This window comes from Pyrus communis, chromosome 10 (genome assembly GCF_963583255.1).
Source record: "Pyrus communis chromosome 10, drPyrComm1.1, whole genome shotgun sequence".
In the NCBI taxonomy this organism is placed as follows: Eukaryota; Viridiplantae; Streptophyta; class Magnoliopsida; order Rosales; family Rosaceae; genus Pyrus; species Pyrus communis.
In genome coordinates, this window is record NC_084812.1 from 25,343,436 (window position 1) to 25,356,357 (window position 12,922).

General features: G+C 36.3%; 2 protein-coding genes across 3 annotated transcripts; both read right to left on the reverse strand.

Annotated features, from left to right (window-relative positions):
• Nucleotides 1–901: 901 nt before the first annotated feature.
• Nucleotides 902–3,989, reverse strand: LOC137748077 (ubiquitin carboxyl-terminal hydrolase 24-like). The gene is made up of 6 exons (XM_068488171.1): nt 3,429–3,989; nt 3,038–3,225; nt 2,672–2,919; nt 1,955–2,100; nt 1,572–1,748; nt 902–1,217 (listed from the first exon to the last, which is right to left on the reverse strand). Exons 1-6 carry the CDS (start codon nt 3,987–3,989, stop codon nt 1,029–1,031), a joined length of 1,509 nt encoding a protein of 502 aa, XP_068344272.1. The 3' UTR covers nt 902–1,028.
• A 4,236-nt stretch (nt 3,990–8,225) lies between these two features.
• On the reverse strand, nt 8,226–12,498 carry LOC137747097 (ubiquitin carboxyl-terminal hydrolase 24-like). 2 transcript variants are annotated; one of them, XM_068487109.1, is made up of 7 exons: nt 12,142–12,498; nt 10,949–11,620; nt 10,558–10,745; nt 10,192–10,439; nt 9,518–9,663; nt 9,131–9,307; nt 8,226–8,774 (listed from the first exon to the last, which is right to left on the reverse strand). In XM_068487109.1, the coding sequence occupies exons 1-7, from the start codon at nt 12,154–12,156 to the stop codon at nt 8,586–8,588; spliced, it is 1,635 nt and encodes a 544-aa protein (XP_068343210.1). In that variant the 5' UTR covers nt 12,157–12,498; the 3' UTR covers nt 8,226–8,585. The 2 variants fall into 2 exon arrangements, with proteins under 2 accessions (XP_068343210.1, XP_068343209.1); XM_068487108.1 differs by having other exon boundaries at nt 10,192–10,469.
• Between the last annotated feature and the right edge of the window lie 424 nt (nt 12,499–12,922).

Sequence of the window (12,922 nt, forward strand, 5' to 3'; positions counted from 1 at the left end):
TAAAATGGGCAGCCTAATTTGGTATCGAATTCGCCATCCACGAGATTCGAACCTAAGACCTCTCACTTCCAAGTGAAGAGGAATACCACCAGACCGTAGGACAAAGTGACATCCTTCTTATTAAACTTTGTATTACTCGTAGAACTAGTTTCTCTCCTCCTCATTACTACAAATAAAGGTACAAGGACTGAGGAATAAGACACAGGATTCCTTAAGCCTATTCTCCATCTTTCCCTCCCTCTACCGCACCCCTCAATTGAATATAGGCCGCAACACATTATCAACACAATCTTGACGCTGCGCTAAAAAGAATTTATTCGTCTTCAATCAGGGTAAATTGTTGTTTGACTCTATGAATTATTACCACATTCAAAATTGACCTCATCAATTAATTTTTTTTGAAAAATTAACCAATTAACTATTTGAAATTAGCCAATTAAGCCCTCATAGTTAGATTCGATCATTTCATCCACGTGTTGGTCAAACAGTAATACAACTTTACTCTTAAGAGTGAATCACGTGTTGGTCACGTGCCAGTATTCAACGACATTGCTACTTTCCTAACAATGATAATGTTAGAAGTGAGAATACATGCATAAACATTGCATGAAATGTTTGATTGCTTTTTGAACAAGTAATTTCAGCCATCCAGATTGCCTTTCTGCTTAATGCTTACGTTTAAGGGCCTGTTTAGGAATGCTTATGCACTAAGTACTAAACACTGTTAAGCAGCATTCACTTGATATAATTGATAATTAATATCAAAACGTTCACTTGATATAATTAGGGGCAGCGGCCTCTCTCTCTCTCTCTCTCTATCTCTCTCTCGCTCTCTCTCTCTCTCTCTCTCTCTCTCTCTCTCTCTCTCTCTCTCTATATATATATATATATATATATATATACACCTCGGCAAGAGAAGTGGTGACACCTCATAAACTAAGTACTCCATGGTTACCTACTTCCACAATTGCTTGTAAGCCAAGACATAAGCCTGGTCATGCAGTATTTTACTTGTCCCAGCTGTCGTTTTACACTTGTTTGTAGATGAGGACATATGCCTGGTTATGCAATACTTTACCAGTCCCAATTGCCGTGACCGAAGCATCATCAAAGCGTAGCCACTGACCATTGGCATAGAGAGCATCAGTTGTATAATGCCCCTTTGACGGCTCTCTCCCGTGATGAGTTATTGTAGCAACGAGTTTGTATTTTCGACCCTACATAATAAAAGCAAAAGCCAAAAAATAAGCACCAAAAGTAATATTTGAAATCTGGCTACGACATTGCAATCCGCAATTGAAAACACCAAGACTTGCTACAACTAGGCCATAGGGAAAATTCAGTATTTCTTATCTTCTTTTCCTCGGGTGAGGTTTAGAGTTATCATAATGTTTAGTTGCTTACAGATGTGACTGATTTCTGAAGCCCCAACTCTGATCATAAAATGCCCGAAGGTGAAGTAAAGAATAAACACACTATGACAGCTACGGACAGGTCGTTCATCAAGAAGAAATAAGGGCCACAGATAAAAGTTTACAAAAAAAGTTTGATTAGATATAACAGAGCATCACCTCAGTATTTGGAGAAACAAGCAATTCACGGCCCAACACCAATTCAAGTGGAAAATGCACAGGCTTATGCAGCTTAGTGCTTCCTTGACTTCCATAACCAAAACGCATCAAGTGCAATATCATTATCTTTGAAAGTGTCTTCATCTTTATGGATTTGCTCGCAGTCACAATACCGGCCTGAAAAACATTAATATACACCAAAGTCAAAACAACACTTTAACTGTATGAAACCAAAGTATGTTCAAGGTTAATACTTAATACTGATACAAAGCCTAGGCTGGGGCACTTATGTGGCATCTCAGTTGCGTTACCTTTAAATTCAAACAATTTTATGCTGGGTAGAAGTATACATCAGAAATTAAAAAATCAAACTGAGAGTATACATTCCCAGCTGCTGATGTTCGATACCCCTCAAGAGTTTCTGGTGCAGAATACAACTTAAGTGCATCTTCAATGGTACGAACAGCGTCAGGGTAAATATCAACGTGGAGCAATAAATATGGCTGAACAGTAGCGGAAGCTTTATTTCCTGCTCAACAAAAACCAAATGAACACATAAACTCCAGATTGAATCAACAGTGAGTGGCAAAAAACTACAGAGCGAACCAAAATACAATTGATTCAACTCAGCTAGCAAATCGTATGCTGGCCGCTGATCTCAGAAACATTTTAAACTACATTTCCAATTATGAATTCCATTACACTTGTATACATCATCTAGACTGCCAAATACTGCATCCAACTTTTTAACTACAGAAAGAACCACGAATTCCTGCTAAAACTCATCCATCTTAGATAAATAAATCTTTTGATCAGTTCATAAGCACATAGGAATTATGGTTAAAAATCTTGAGAATAAGAAAGACATACTGTTCAAGCTGTATTTTAGTTTAAATTTTCAAACAATAAAAACGTGTTAATCAACTGTAATTGTTTACCTATTTGAATTATGAAGAAAAATTTAAGGACTCTTAGCCTCAGAATGTAAGTGTGAACGGAAAGAATTCTATAACACAAAGATGTATCTATTATCTGACAAAGCTTCCAGCAAAGCTTTATAAACTTAAAACGGTGATAATAATAAAACGCAATCGCCACACCTCTTGCCTTCACCACACTTCTCAATTGTCCTCCAAAAATAGCACTCAATTCTGAAGGAACAAAACTCTGTGTCCTGGTTACTGCAGATGTATTCTTCGGGCCAACTGTCTCCCATTCATCATCTTCTGCTGAAGATATAAGAGATGATTTGCCCCCGTTAATGCTTGGGGATTGTCCTTCAAGCTTAAGTAATTCATCATGTATCTGATCCATGATAAAGCTAAGGAACTCCTGAGCATCCTCTTGTCTGAAAAACACCAACAGTTTCAAAAGGAAACTTGAAACAAATCAAAAGTGGAATATATACATAATGGACACAGAAACATATCCCAGGCAGAAAATATTGACCAAGATCAGACACAAACCTTGGCCTGCCGGAGATGCTAGTCAGAACATCTGGAGTGAAATTTTTAAGAACGCCTTCAAACATGGCAGGGCTAAAAGGCCTACCAGTCTTGAGAACACTTGCATCTCTGTCCTTCGAACTTGAACCACTAGGCATGTCAAATTCAGACACGAACTCTGCAAATGCACTCAATGTCGGATAGCCAACCTAACAAACTCAAGTTTAAATGTGCAACATATCAGTCAAAGTGATAAGCCAGAAAGGGAACAAGGGTTAGGCAAGGTAGCTACTCATTTCTGAGATCCGTATCATTCAGTGCACATAAATTTTGTCAGCGTTATAGAAATTCTCCTCAAACCAAAAACGCAAATAATTGAACAAACAGATCATCTAAAAAATGAGGAAGGAACCTTAGGTACTTCAAGAGTTCTCAATTCCTGCAGAAGCTGAACAAAAGGAGAGCAGGATAGAAGAGCCTGCAGGGTTGCATTTAGAAAGCATAGATTTCCTGAATTGATTAGACCACGAGGCAATAAGCTTTTAGAAACTGTAACAGGCGCATTTGAAGCCTTCTGTAGTTCCCCCTTAATCTTAGAAACAGACAAATCATCAACACTGCCATTCTGCTCTCTATTCTGCAATTCCAGACTTGAAAATTGATTGGAGAGACCACCTTCGTCCTTGGATAAAGGCAAAGAGGTTAAGTTAACTTTATTAGTTGTCACCTCTTTCACACCTTTACTATGGGCAGAACAATTAACATAATTATCAGTGCATCCATTATCTGCCGGAGTTGCTGACGATACAGGTAAATTACCATCTACTGCTTTTACAGCCTTAACTTCATCCTGCTTATTAAGTGAACTTAACGGCTGAAGTTTGGTGGGCGCTTTCAAAGAACTTTTCTGTCCGCTTGATTCGCCATTAAATTGAACCGAAGATTTTGCAGTAACAAAATTTATACTACTCATCTGCTGAAGGAGATACACTTTCTTACAACTAAGACATATATAGTCGCATTAACGATTCAATAAATATTTTTCACGCATTCAAGAAGTGCATTACTCGTCCAATAAATACTTGCCACGTGATTACCAAAGTTCTCATGTGGAAGACAGACTGAATTCGATGAGACGAATCTTGAGAGACAATGATAGTCTGAGAATATGGCAGGTAGGGCTAGATCACCAACAAAGAATACTAAAAGCTGATGTTTAACCCCAAAACCCCACCCGATAAAAAAGTTTGCTTAGTGTAAGAGCCAAAGAATCTATTCTTTCACTAAATATTCACTTACACATATTCTTCTCTTAATCAGTGGAGTCAATGGCAGAGCCAGCATGGGGTCATTGGTTGTCCTTGACCCTAATAACTCCAAAAATCCAATATATATTTGTCTGTACGTTGTATTTGACCCCTATAAATAGCTGAGATAAACTAAATTACAACCTCCTCCTCCTACTTCTTCTATTTTCTTCTATCATGTTTGTCTTCCTTTTCTCTCTTCTTATATGAAATACTTTAGTTGAAAAACCTTGACAGTCTTCAACATTACTTCACAGTATCTTGCATCCACCCTCAACAAGCCTCTACAAATAATAGGTGTTGGCGACATATGTTGGCTAAACTTTCAGCATATGTTGTCAGGAATTAGCAAGTGCCTACTAGGTGCTCGACAAAATGGCCCAATGAAACTTTTTGGTTGATATTATGACCTCATTATTTGAAATCCTGTCTACGCCACTAATTGTTTGTTGCACTGTCAATCATGCATGTGGCACATCATATAAAAGAACATAACATGTTACATTGTCCGGCAATATCTTGCATAAATGATCATCTTTTTTGAGTTCTTTTTTTCTAGATTTGCATTATGTAGATTCTTCATGTCTTCCACTTGACTATTTCTTTGTTAATCACAACTTCTATAGTTCTATGCTTTATCTAATTAATTATTCTAAAACAAACATTAATGCATTGCAATTATTGTCCAACAAAAAGAAGTGAATGTTGTTGAAGGTGCATGAATTAAAAGACGTTTAATTACGAAATTGAGTGACACAAAGAATGACTTTCTGATGGCTTTTCACAAAACTTGACAACCCCAACTTATGGGGAAGGGCTTCTATAATATGGATACACTATTGTTGTGGCGTTTCGTGCCAATAATACAATGTCATGTTAAAAAAAACTCACACAATGCTATATTATTGGCACAGAACGACAAAGTGGCAATGTCTTGATGCAATGGAATTTGATCTCCTACTTGTTACTCTTCTTCGTAGACGTTGTCGAATAGTGGATAGATATGTAAATTATACTATCGTGTGCATTTTTATTAAAGCTAGGATCTGTTTTATCGATTTGGGGACCCTAGATCTGACAGTGCCCAAGATTCGAGCCAATTACCCTACTAAATGAGAGATGCTCGTATGTAACCAATTCACTATGTATCAACTATCTATTGGGCATGTGATGCCATTAAAATTATGTATTAGTTGTAAGAAAGAACCTCTCCTGCTTCATACACCATCGTTAGTCATCATTGTTAAGCTTGGGCAGAAAAGAATTACATTTAAAAAATTCAAGCTTTAATAATGAAAGGAATGCCTCTATGATTTCATAATTTTTATGCTTCTATAATTTCATACACTATTTGGGCTCATCTAAATAGCAGCTACTCCGCTTGTCGAGCCAGAACCACCAAATTTCTTGGTTCAACTTCAACCACCACCTACACCAAACTCAATCATGGGCTAAATGATATTTTTTAGGTTTTATTCTCTCCTCTTAAACCTAACTCAATTCATGCTAAATGTGTAAGCTAAAAGTTAAAAGATGAACAAAAGCCAAATTCTCCCCCGAATTTAGCCTAGAAAATGGTGTAGGCACCACCTGTTGGACCCCACCCACATGGGCATGTCTTCCAAAATTTATTGAATCCAACAGCTGAGATCAAATATAATCAAATCTAACGGTAAAAAAAAAAAATTTTAAAGACCCAAATTTAAATCCAACGGCTAAAATAATTATAAAAAAAAATTAGTAATTTTTCAATATTTATCGGAATTTAAATATTTTTAGGTTAAAATGTTCATAAAATTAAATTATAATAGTGTACATAATTTTTTTTAATTACTTTAAAAGAAAAAATTAGCCTAAATTTATTCTTTAATAATCTCAGGCTAAAAAATTTAAGCCAGAAGGGTTGAAGCAGAAAAGTTGTTTCTGGCTTAAAACTTTTAGGTTTTAGCTCAAGCGTTGGAGATGATCTTAGGGAATACCTCTCAAAACGTACATAACATAAACACCACGTCATATTATATCCTGCCTTCGTTGCTACAGTACTACGACATTATATGTTGCCTTCGTTCGTTGCTAAAGTAGTACATTGACCATTTGGACGAAATTTTTTATGTGTACTCGAATCAAAAGGTGGTACACCGTATCTTATAATATATAAGTAGACAACAAAATTGATATATCTCACTTTAGGGTAATATTAATTTTCTAATGTTCCTTCACTTATGTTATTGCATGTAATATTCTTTTTAGTTTTGAGTACATTAAAAAAATCCTAAAGTGAAGATAATTATGCGGAAGGAAACTACCAGCTATAGCGGCAAACATCTTTTTTAAAGTAGAGCTTTATTATGTTCACCCAAACAATTAAGGAGGTTTTGATCACTTCAATTTTGCCTTTTAGATTAATTAATTATACACTGCTCTCTAATTTGAAAGAAATTTTTCATTGTGATCGGAACACCGGAGGATACAACACGTGTTTTTATATAAGTGGTGGGAAATTTTATGTTTTAAGTTATTAACTTTTTAACACACATATCCCACCATTTATATAATGACACGTTATACCATTCCGTATACCGGTCACATTGAAAAATCTCACCTAATTTGAACCATCCTACAACTATTAGCGGAAAAATCAACTAATAAAAGCAGCAGAAGCACCTTTAAGGGTAAAGGAACCACTGCTCAAGTAGAAACAAAGCAACTGGCTGGCTGGGTTGGGCACATTTGGCAGAAGCACCTTTCAGATGAATTCTGCTTTTGGAATTTGAATATTTTATTTGGCTTTCGAATTTCGATTTGCTTGTTTTAAAATGCATTGCACAAAATATTTGACTGCTTTCCTAATAAGGGATTACAGCCATCCATATTTGACTGCTTTCCTAATAAAGGATTACAGCCATCCAGATTGCCTTATTGCTTCATGCTTACGTTTAAGGGCCCGTTTAATACTATAGTATTAAATACTTATGCTCATAAACGCATTTTATTGAAAATGCAAAAAAAAAAAAAATTATCAAATACCTAAAATGTTGTGACATACATTTTAATACATATTGCATTTAGATAAATCCTAAGTAGAGATATATTAAGAATCCTTCGGGATCTAGAAGATCTTTCTTATTAAACTTTTTTTTTTTTTAGTACATCTATATTTTTATAGTAAGTGGAGGGGGAATTCGGCTATGTCACATTATGAGCAGCCTAATTTGGTATCGAATTCATCATCCATGAGATTCAAACCTAAGACTTCTCACTTCAAAGTGAAGAAGAATATCATCAGACCGTAATACTGCATGGCATCTTTCTTATTAAACTTTGTATCACTTGTAAAGCAAGTTTCTCTCCTCCCCATTACTATAAATAAAGGCACAAGGACCGAAGAATAAGACATAGAATTCCTCAAGCCTATTATCCATCTCTCCCTCCCTCTGCCGCACCTCTCAATTAAATATAGGTGACAACACGTTATCAACACGCTCTTAACACTACATTAAAGAGAATTTATTCGTCTTCAATCAGGGTAAATTGTTGTTTGACACTATGAACTATTACCACATTTAAAATTGACCTCATGAATTAATTTTTGAAAAATTAACCCATAAACTATTTGAAATTAGCCAATTATTCATCGCAATTAGATTCAATAAATTTCATCCACTTTGCTATCAAACACTGACACAACTTTACTCTCAAAAGTGAGTCACGTGCTAATATTCAACGACATTGCTGATTTCCTAACAATGAGAATGTTAGAACTGAGAATACATGCCAGAACATTGCATGAAATGTTTGATTGCTTTCTGAACAAGTAATTTCAGCCATCCAGATTGCCCTTCTGCTTAATGCTTACGTTTAAGGGCCTGTTTAGGAATGCTTATGCACTAAGTACTAAACACTGTTAAGCAGCATTCACTTGATATAATTGATAATTAATATCAAAACATTCACTTGATATAATTAGGGGCAGCGGCCTCTCTATCTCTCTCTCTCTCTCTCTCTCTCTCTCTATATACATATTACATCACAACAAAACTGAAAACTGCTGCAATCAGACAAGTTCAAAGAATTATTACAGCCATTTTCACTTGCATTGGTGATCGGATGGGAACTTGACCGAAGTTTAAAACTTCGACACCTCGGCAAGAGAAGTGGTGACACCTCATAAACTAAGTACTCCATGTTTACCTTCTTCCACAATTGCTTGTAAGCGAAGACAAGCCGGGTCATGCAGTATTTTACTTGTTCCAGCTGTCGTTTTACACTTGTTTGTAGATGAGGACATATGCCTGGTTATGCAATACTTTACCAGTCCCAATTGCCGTGACCGAAGCATCATCAAAGCGTAGCCACTGACCATTGGCATAGAGAGCATCAGTTGTATAATGCCCCTTTGACGGCTCTCTCCCGTGATGAGTTATTGTAGCAACGAGTTTGTATTTTCGACCCTACATAATAAAAGCAAAAGCCAAAAAATAAGCACCAAAAGTAATATTTGAAATCTGGCTACGACATTGCAATCCGCAATTGAAAACACCAAGACTTGCTACAACTAGGCCATAGGGAAAATTCAATATTTCTTATCTTCTTTTCCTCGGGTGAGGTTTAGAGTTATCATAATGTTTAGTTGCTAACGGATTTGACTGATTTCTGAAGCCCCAACTCTGATCATAAAATGCCAGAAGGTGAAGTAAAGAATAAACACACTATGACAGCTACAGACAGGTCGTTCATCAAGAAGAAATAAGGGTCACAGATAAAAGTTTACAAAAAAAAGTTTGATTAAGATATAATAGAGCATCACCTCAGTATTTGGAGAAACAAGCAATTCACGGCCCAACACCAATTCAAGTGGAAAATGCACAGGCTTATGCAGCTTAGTGCTTCCTTGACTTCCATAACCAAAACGCTTCAAGTGCAATATCATTATCTTTGAAAGTGTCTTTATCTGTATGGATTTGGTTGCAGTCACAATACCGGCCTGCACAGCATTAATATACACCAAAGTCAAAACAACACTTTAACTGTATGAAACCAATGTATATTCAAGGTTAATACTTAATACTGATACAAAGCCTAGGCTGTGGCACTTATATAGCATCTCATTTGCATTACCTTTAAATTCAAACAATTTTACACTGGGTAGAAGTATACATCAGAAATTTTAAAAAAAATTGAAATGAGAGTATACCTTCCCAGCTGCTGATGTTCGATACCCCTCAAGAGTTTCTGGTGCAGAATACAACTTAAGTGCATCTTCAATGGTACGAACAGCGTCAGGGTAAATATCAAGGTGGAGCAATAAATATGGCTGAACAGTAGCAGAAGCTTTATTTCCTGCTCAACAAAAACCAAATGAACACATAAACTCCAGATAGAATCAACAGTGAGTGGCAAAAAACTACAGAGCGAACCAAAATACAATCGATTCAACTCAGCTAACCACATTTCCAATAATGACGTACACATCATCTAGACTGCCAAATACTGCATCTAACTTTTTAACTACAGAAAGAACCATGAATTCCTGCTAAAACTCATGCATCTTAGATAAATAAATCTGTTGATCAGTTCATAAGCCCATAGGAAATATGGTTAAAAATCTTGAGAATCAGAAAGACATACTGTTCAAGCTGTATTTAAGTTTAAATTTTCAAACAATAAAAACGTGTTAATCAACTGTAATTGTTTACCTATTTGAATTATGAAGAAAAATTTAAGGACTCTTAGCCTAAGAATGCAAGTGTGGACGGAAACAATTTAATAACACAAAGATATATCTATTATCTAACAAAGCTTCCAGCAAAGCTTTATAAACTTAAAACGGTGATAATAATAATAATAATAATAACGCAATCGCCACACCTTGTGCCTTCACCACACTTCTCGATTGTCCTCCAAAAATATCACTCAATTCTGAAGGAACAAAACTCTGTGTCCTGGTTACTGCAGATGTATTCTTCGGGCCAACTGTCTCCCATTCATCATCTTCTGCTGAAGATATAAGAGATGATTTACGCCCGTTAATGCTTGGGGATTGTCCTTCAAGCTTAAGTAATTCATCATGCATCTGATCCATGATAAAACTAAGGAACTCCTGAGCATCCTCTTGTCTAAAAAACACCAACAGTTTCAAAAGGAAACTTCAAACAAATCAAAAGCGGAATATATACATAATGGACATAGAAACATATGCCAGGCAGAAAATATTGACCAAGATCAGACACAAACCTTGGCCTGCCGGAGATGCTAGTCGGAACATCTGGAGTGAAATTTTTAAGAACGCCTTCAAACATGGCAGGGCTAAAAGGCCTACCAGTCTCGAGAACACTTGTATCTTTGTCCTTCGAACTTGAACCACTAGGCATGTCAAATTCAGACACGAACTCTGCAAATGCACTCAATGTCGGATAGCCAACCTAACAAACTCAAGTTTAAATGTCCAACATATCAGTCAAAGTGATAAGCCAGAAAGGGAACAAGGGTTAGGCAAGGTAGCTACTCATTTCTGAGATCCATATTATTCAGTGCACATAAATTTTGTCAGCGTTATAGAAATTCTCCTCAAACCAAAAACGCAAATAATTGAACAAACAGATCATCTAAAAAATGAGGAAGGAACCTTTGGTACTTCAAGAGTTCTCAATTCCTGAAGAAGCTGAACAAAAGGAGAGCAGGATAGAAGAGCCTGCAGGGTTGCATTTAGAAAGCATAGATTTCCTGAATTGATTAGACCACGAGGCAATAAGCTTTTAGAAACTGTAACAGGCGCATTTGAAGCCTTCTGTAGTTCCCCCTTAATCTTAGAAACAGACAAATCATCAACACTGCCATTCTGCTCTCTATTCTGCAATTCCAGACTTGAAAATTGATTGGAGAGAACACCTTCATCCTTGGATAAAGGCAAAGAGGTTAAGTTAACATTATCAGTTGTCACCTCTTTAACACCATTACTATGGGCAGAACAATTAACAGAATTATCAGTACATCCATTCTCTGCCGGAGTTGCTGACGATACACGTAAATTACCATCTAATGCTTTTACAGCCTTAACTTCATCCTGCTTATTAAGTGAACTTAACGGCTGAAGTTTGGTGGGCGCTTTCAAAGAACTTTTCTGTCTGCTTGATTCGCCATTAACTTGAACCGAAGGTTTTGCAGTAACAAAATTTATAGACCCAAACTGCAATACATTCTTCTCCACAGGCTTCTCAGCCTTGAGGCCCTTGACAGGTGATTGCTTTAGCAGCAATGACCTGGTCTCGTCTTCAGAGAATGACCCAAACACTAGTAACTGCAAACAAGGACTAGCAAAATTCAGCAGGTTTTAGAGCATATAAAAGAGTAAATCCGCCCCAATGATAACATTAGTATTCAAAATCACATTTTAACCTAGCAGTAAATCAGTACAAGCTGTTGGGCTACCAGATGCTAACACAGAAATGATCAAAACAACTTTAGTTCTGCATTATTACTCAAAATCAAACTCAGATTCTAGTGAGATACAACAGCTTTTTTCGAAATAGAGTCACCATTGCCATCACAATAAATTCTCAAAATTCATATGCATTTCATTATTACACTTAAAAAATGGTGGTAAAAAACACCCAAAAAGTTCACATTTATGAACAAACTAACCATACCAATAAAAGTTCCATCAAAGCATGAAGTAATTCACAGCTACAATACCCAAATTTTCGATCTTCCTAACTACTAAACTTCACAAAACCAGTGAAAAGTCATCGAAATTATCCACCTCGAACGAAAATCACAACGAAAATACAAACTTGTCAAATGTGAAAGAGAGAAAACCACCTTAGAATCACTCATTTCGTGCGCAGAACCGAATTGGAAACCCCAGAAACGCCCAAAGAAAAGCAGGAACTTTGTGTGCGAGAAGATTGAGAGCGAGGAACAAGTATGCCGAAAACGTCAGAACCGGAACCAAGAATTAGGGTTTTGTGAGGCCCTGAACGAGCAGAGGAGAAGAGAAGGAAGTCGACTGAAGACATGAAAAGAGAGGGAAATGGAGATTGGTGAAGGGAGAGAGCATCTAACGAAGAAACCCTCTTCAAGAACCTGCTCAACAAACCCTAACATCGACTGCATAGAGGAAGGGATAGAGAGGAGAGATGATTAGGTTTAGAGGATGAATTGGAGCGTTGTTTTTGTTGCTGTGATACTTAGCAAAGGATTTAATATTTAAAAAAAATTATAATTATTTATATTATAATCATTTATATTATGATATTTAGTGTATCAAATTATATTTTATTATTTTGAAAATTTTCTTGAGAACTTGTTGGGCAATAGGGGGTAGGCTGCCTATTTCCGCTTGTGCCTAATTTTATAAGAAACATTTTTATTGACGAGGCCTTTTGTTAGAAGGGAAATCAAGATTTTCATACACCGCTTTTAGTTTTTTACATATCTTGCTCACTTTTGTTTATTTATTTTTTGTTGTTTTATTTAATTTAATTAATGACTATAAATTAATAAGGGCGTGTAAGAGAAGGATAAGAGTGTGAATAAATGACACACTATAACCCGGAATGCCCACCTGGACTCTAAATCGAGTTGTGCTGGTCGACACCAA

What these genes read in the sequence shown, in the direction of transcription:
- LOC137748077 (XM_068488171.1), bottom strand. Translation starts at nt 3,989, where the DNA reads ATGAGTAGTATAAATTTTGTTACTGCAAAATCTTCGGTTCAATTTAAT. An exon ending in AAGTGTGGTGAAGGCAAGAG is followed by an intron (nt 2,101 to 2,671) that starts GTGTGGCGATTG and finishes TTTGTTGAGCAG; the next exon opens with GAAATAAAGCTTCCGCTACT. An exon ending in TTGTTTCTCCAAATACTGAG is followed by an intron (nt 1,218 to 1,571) that starts GTGATGCTCTGT and finishes TTTATTATGTAG; the next exon opens with GGTCGAAAATACAAACTCGT.
- LOC137747097 (XM_068487108.1), bottom strand. An exon ending in GAACTCTTGAAGTACCAAAG is followed by an intron (nt 10,746 to 10,948) that starts GTTCCTTCCTCA and finishes TGAGTTTGTTAG; the next exon opens with GTTGGCTATCCGACATTGAG. An exon ending in AAGTGTGGTGAAGGCACAAG is followed by an intron (nt 9,664 to 10,191) that starts GTGTGGCGATTG and finishes TTTGTTGAGCAG; the next exon opens with GAAATAAAGCTTCTGCTACT.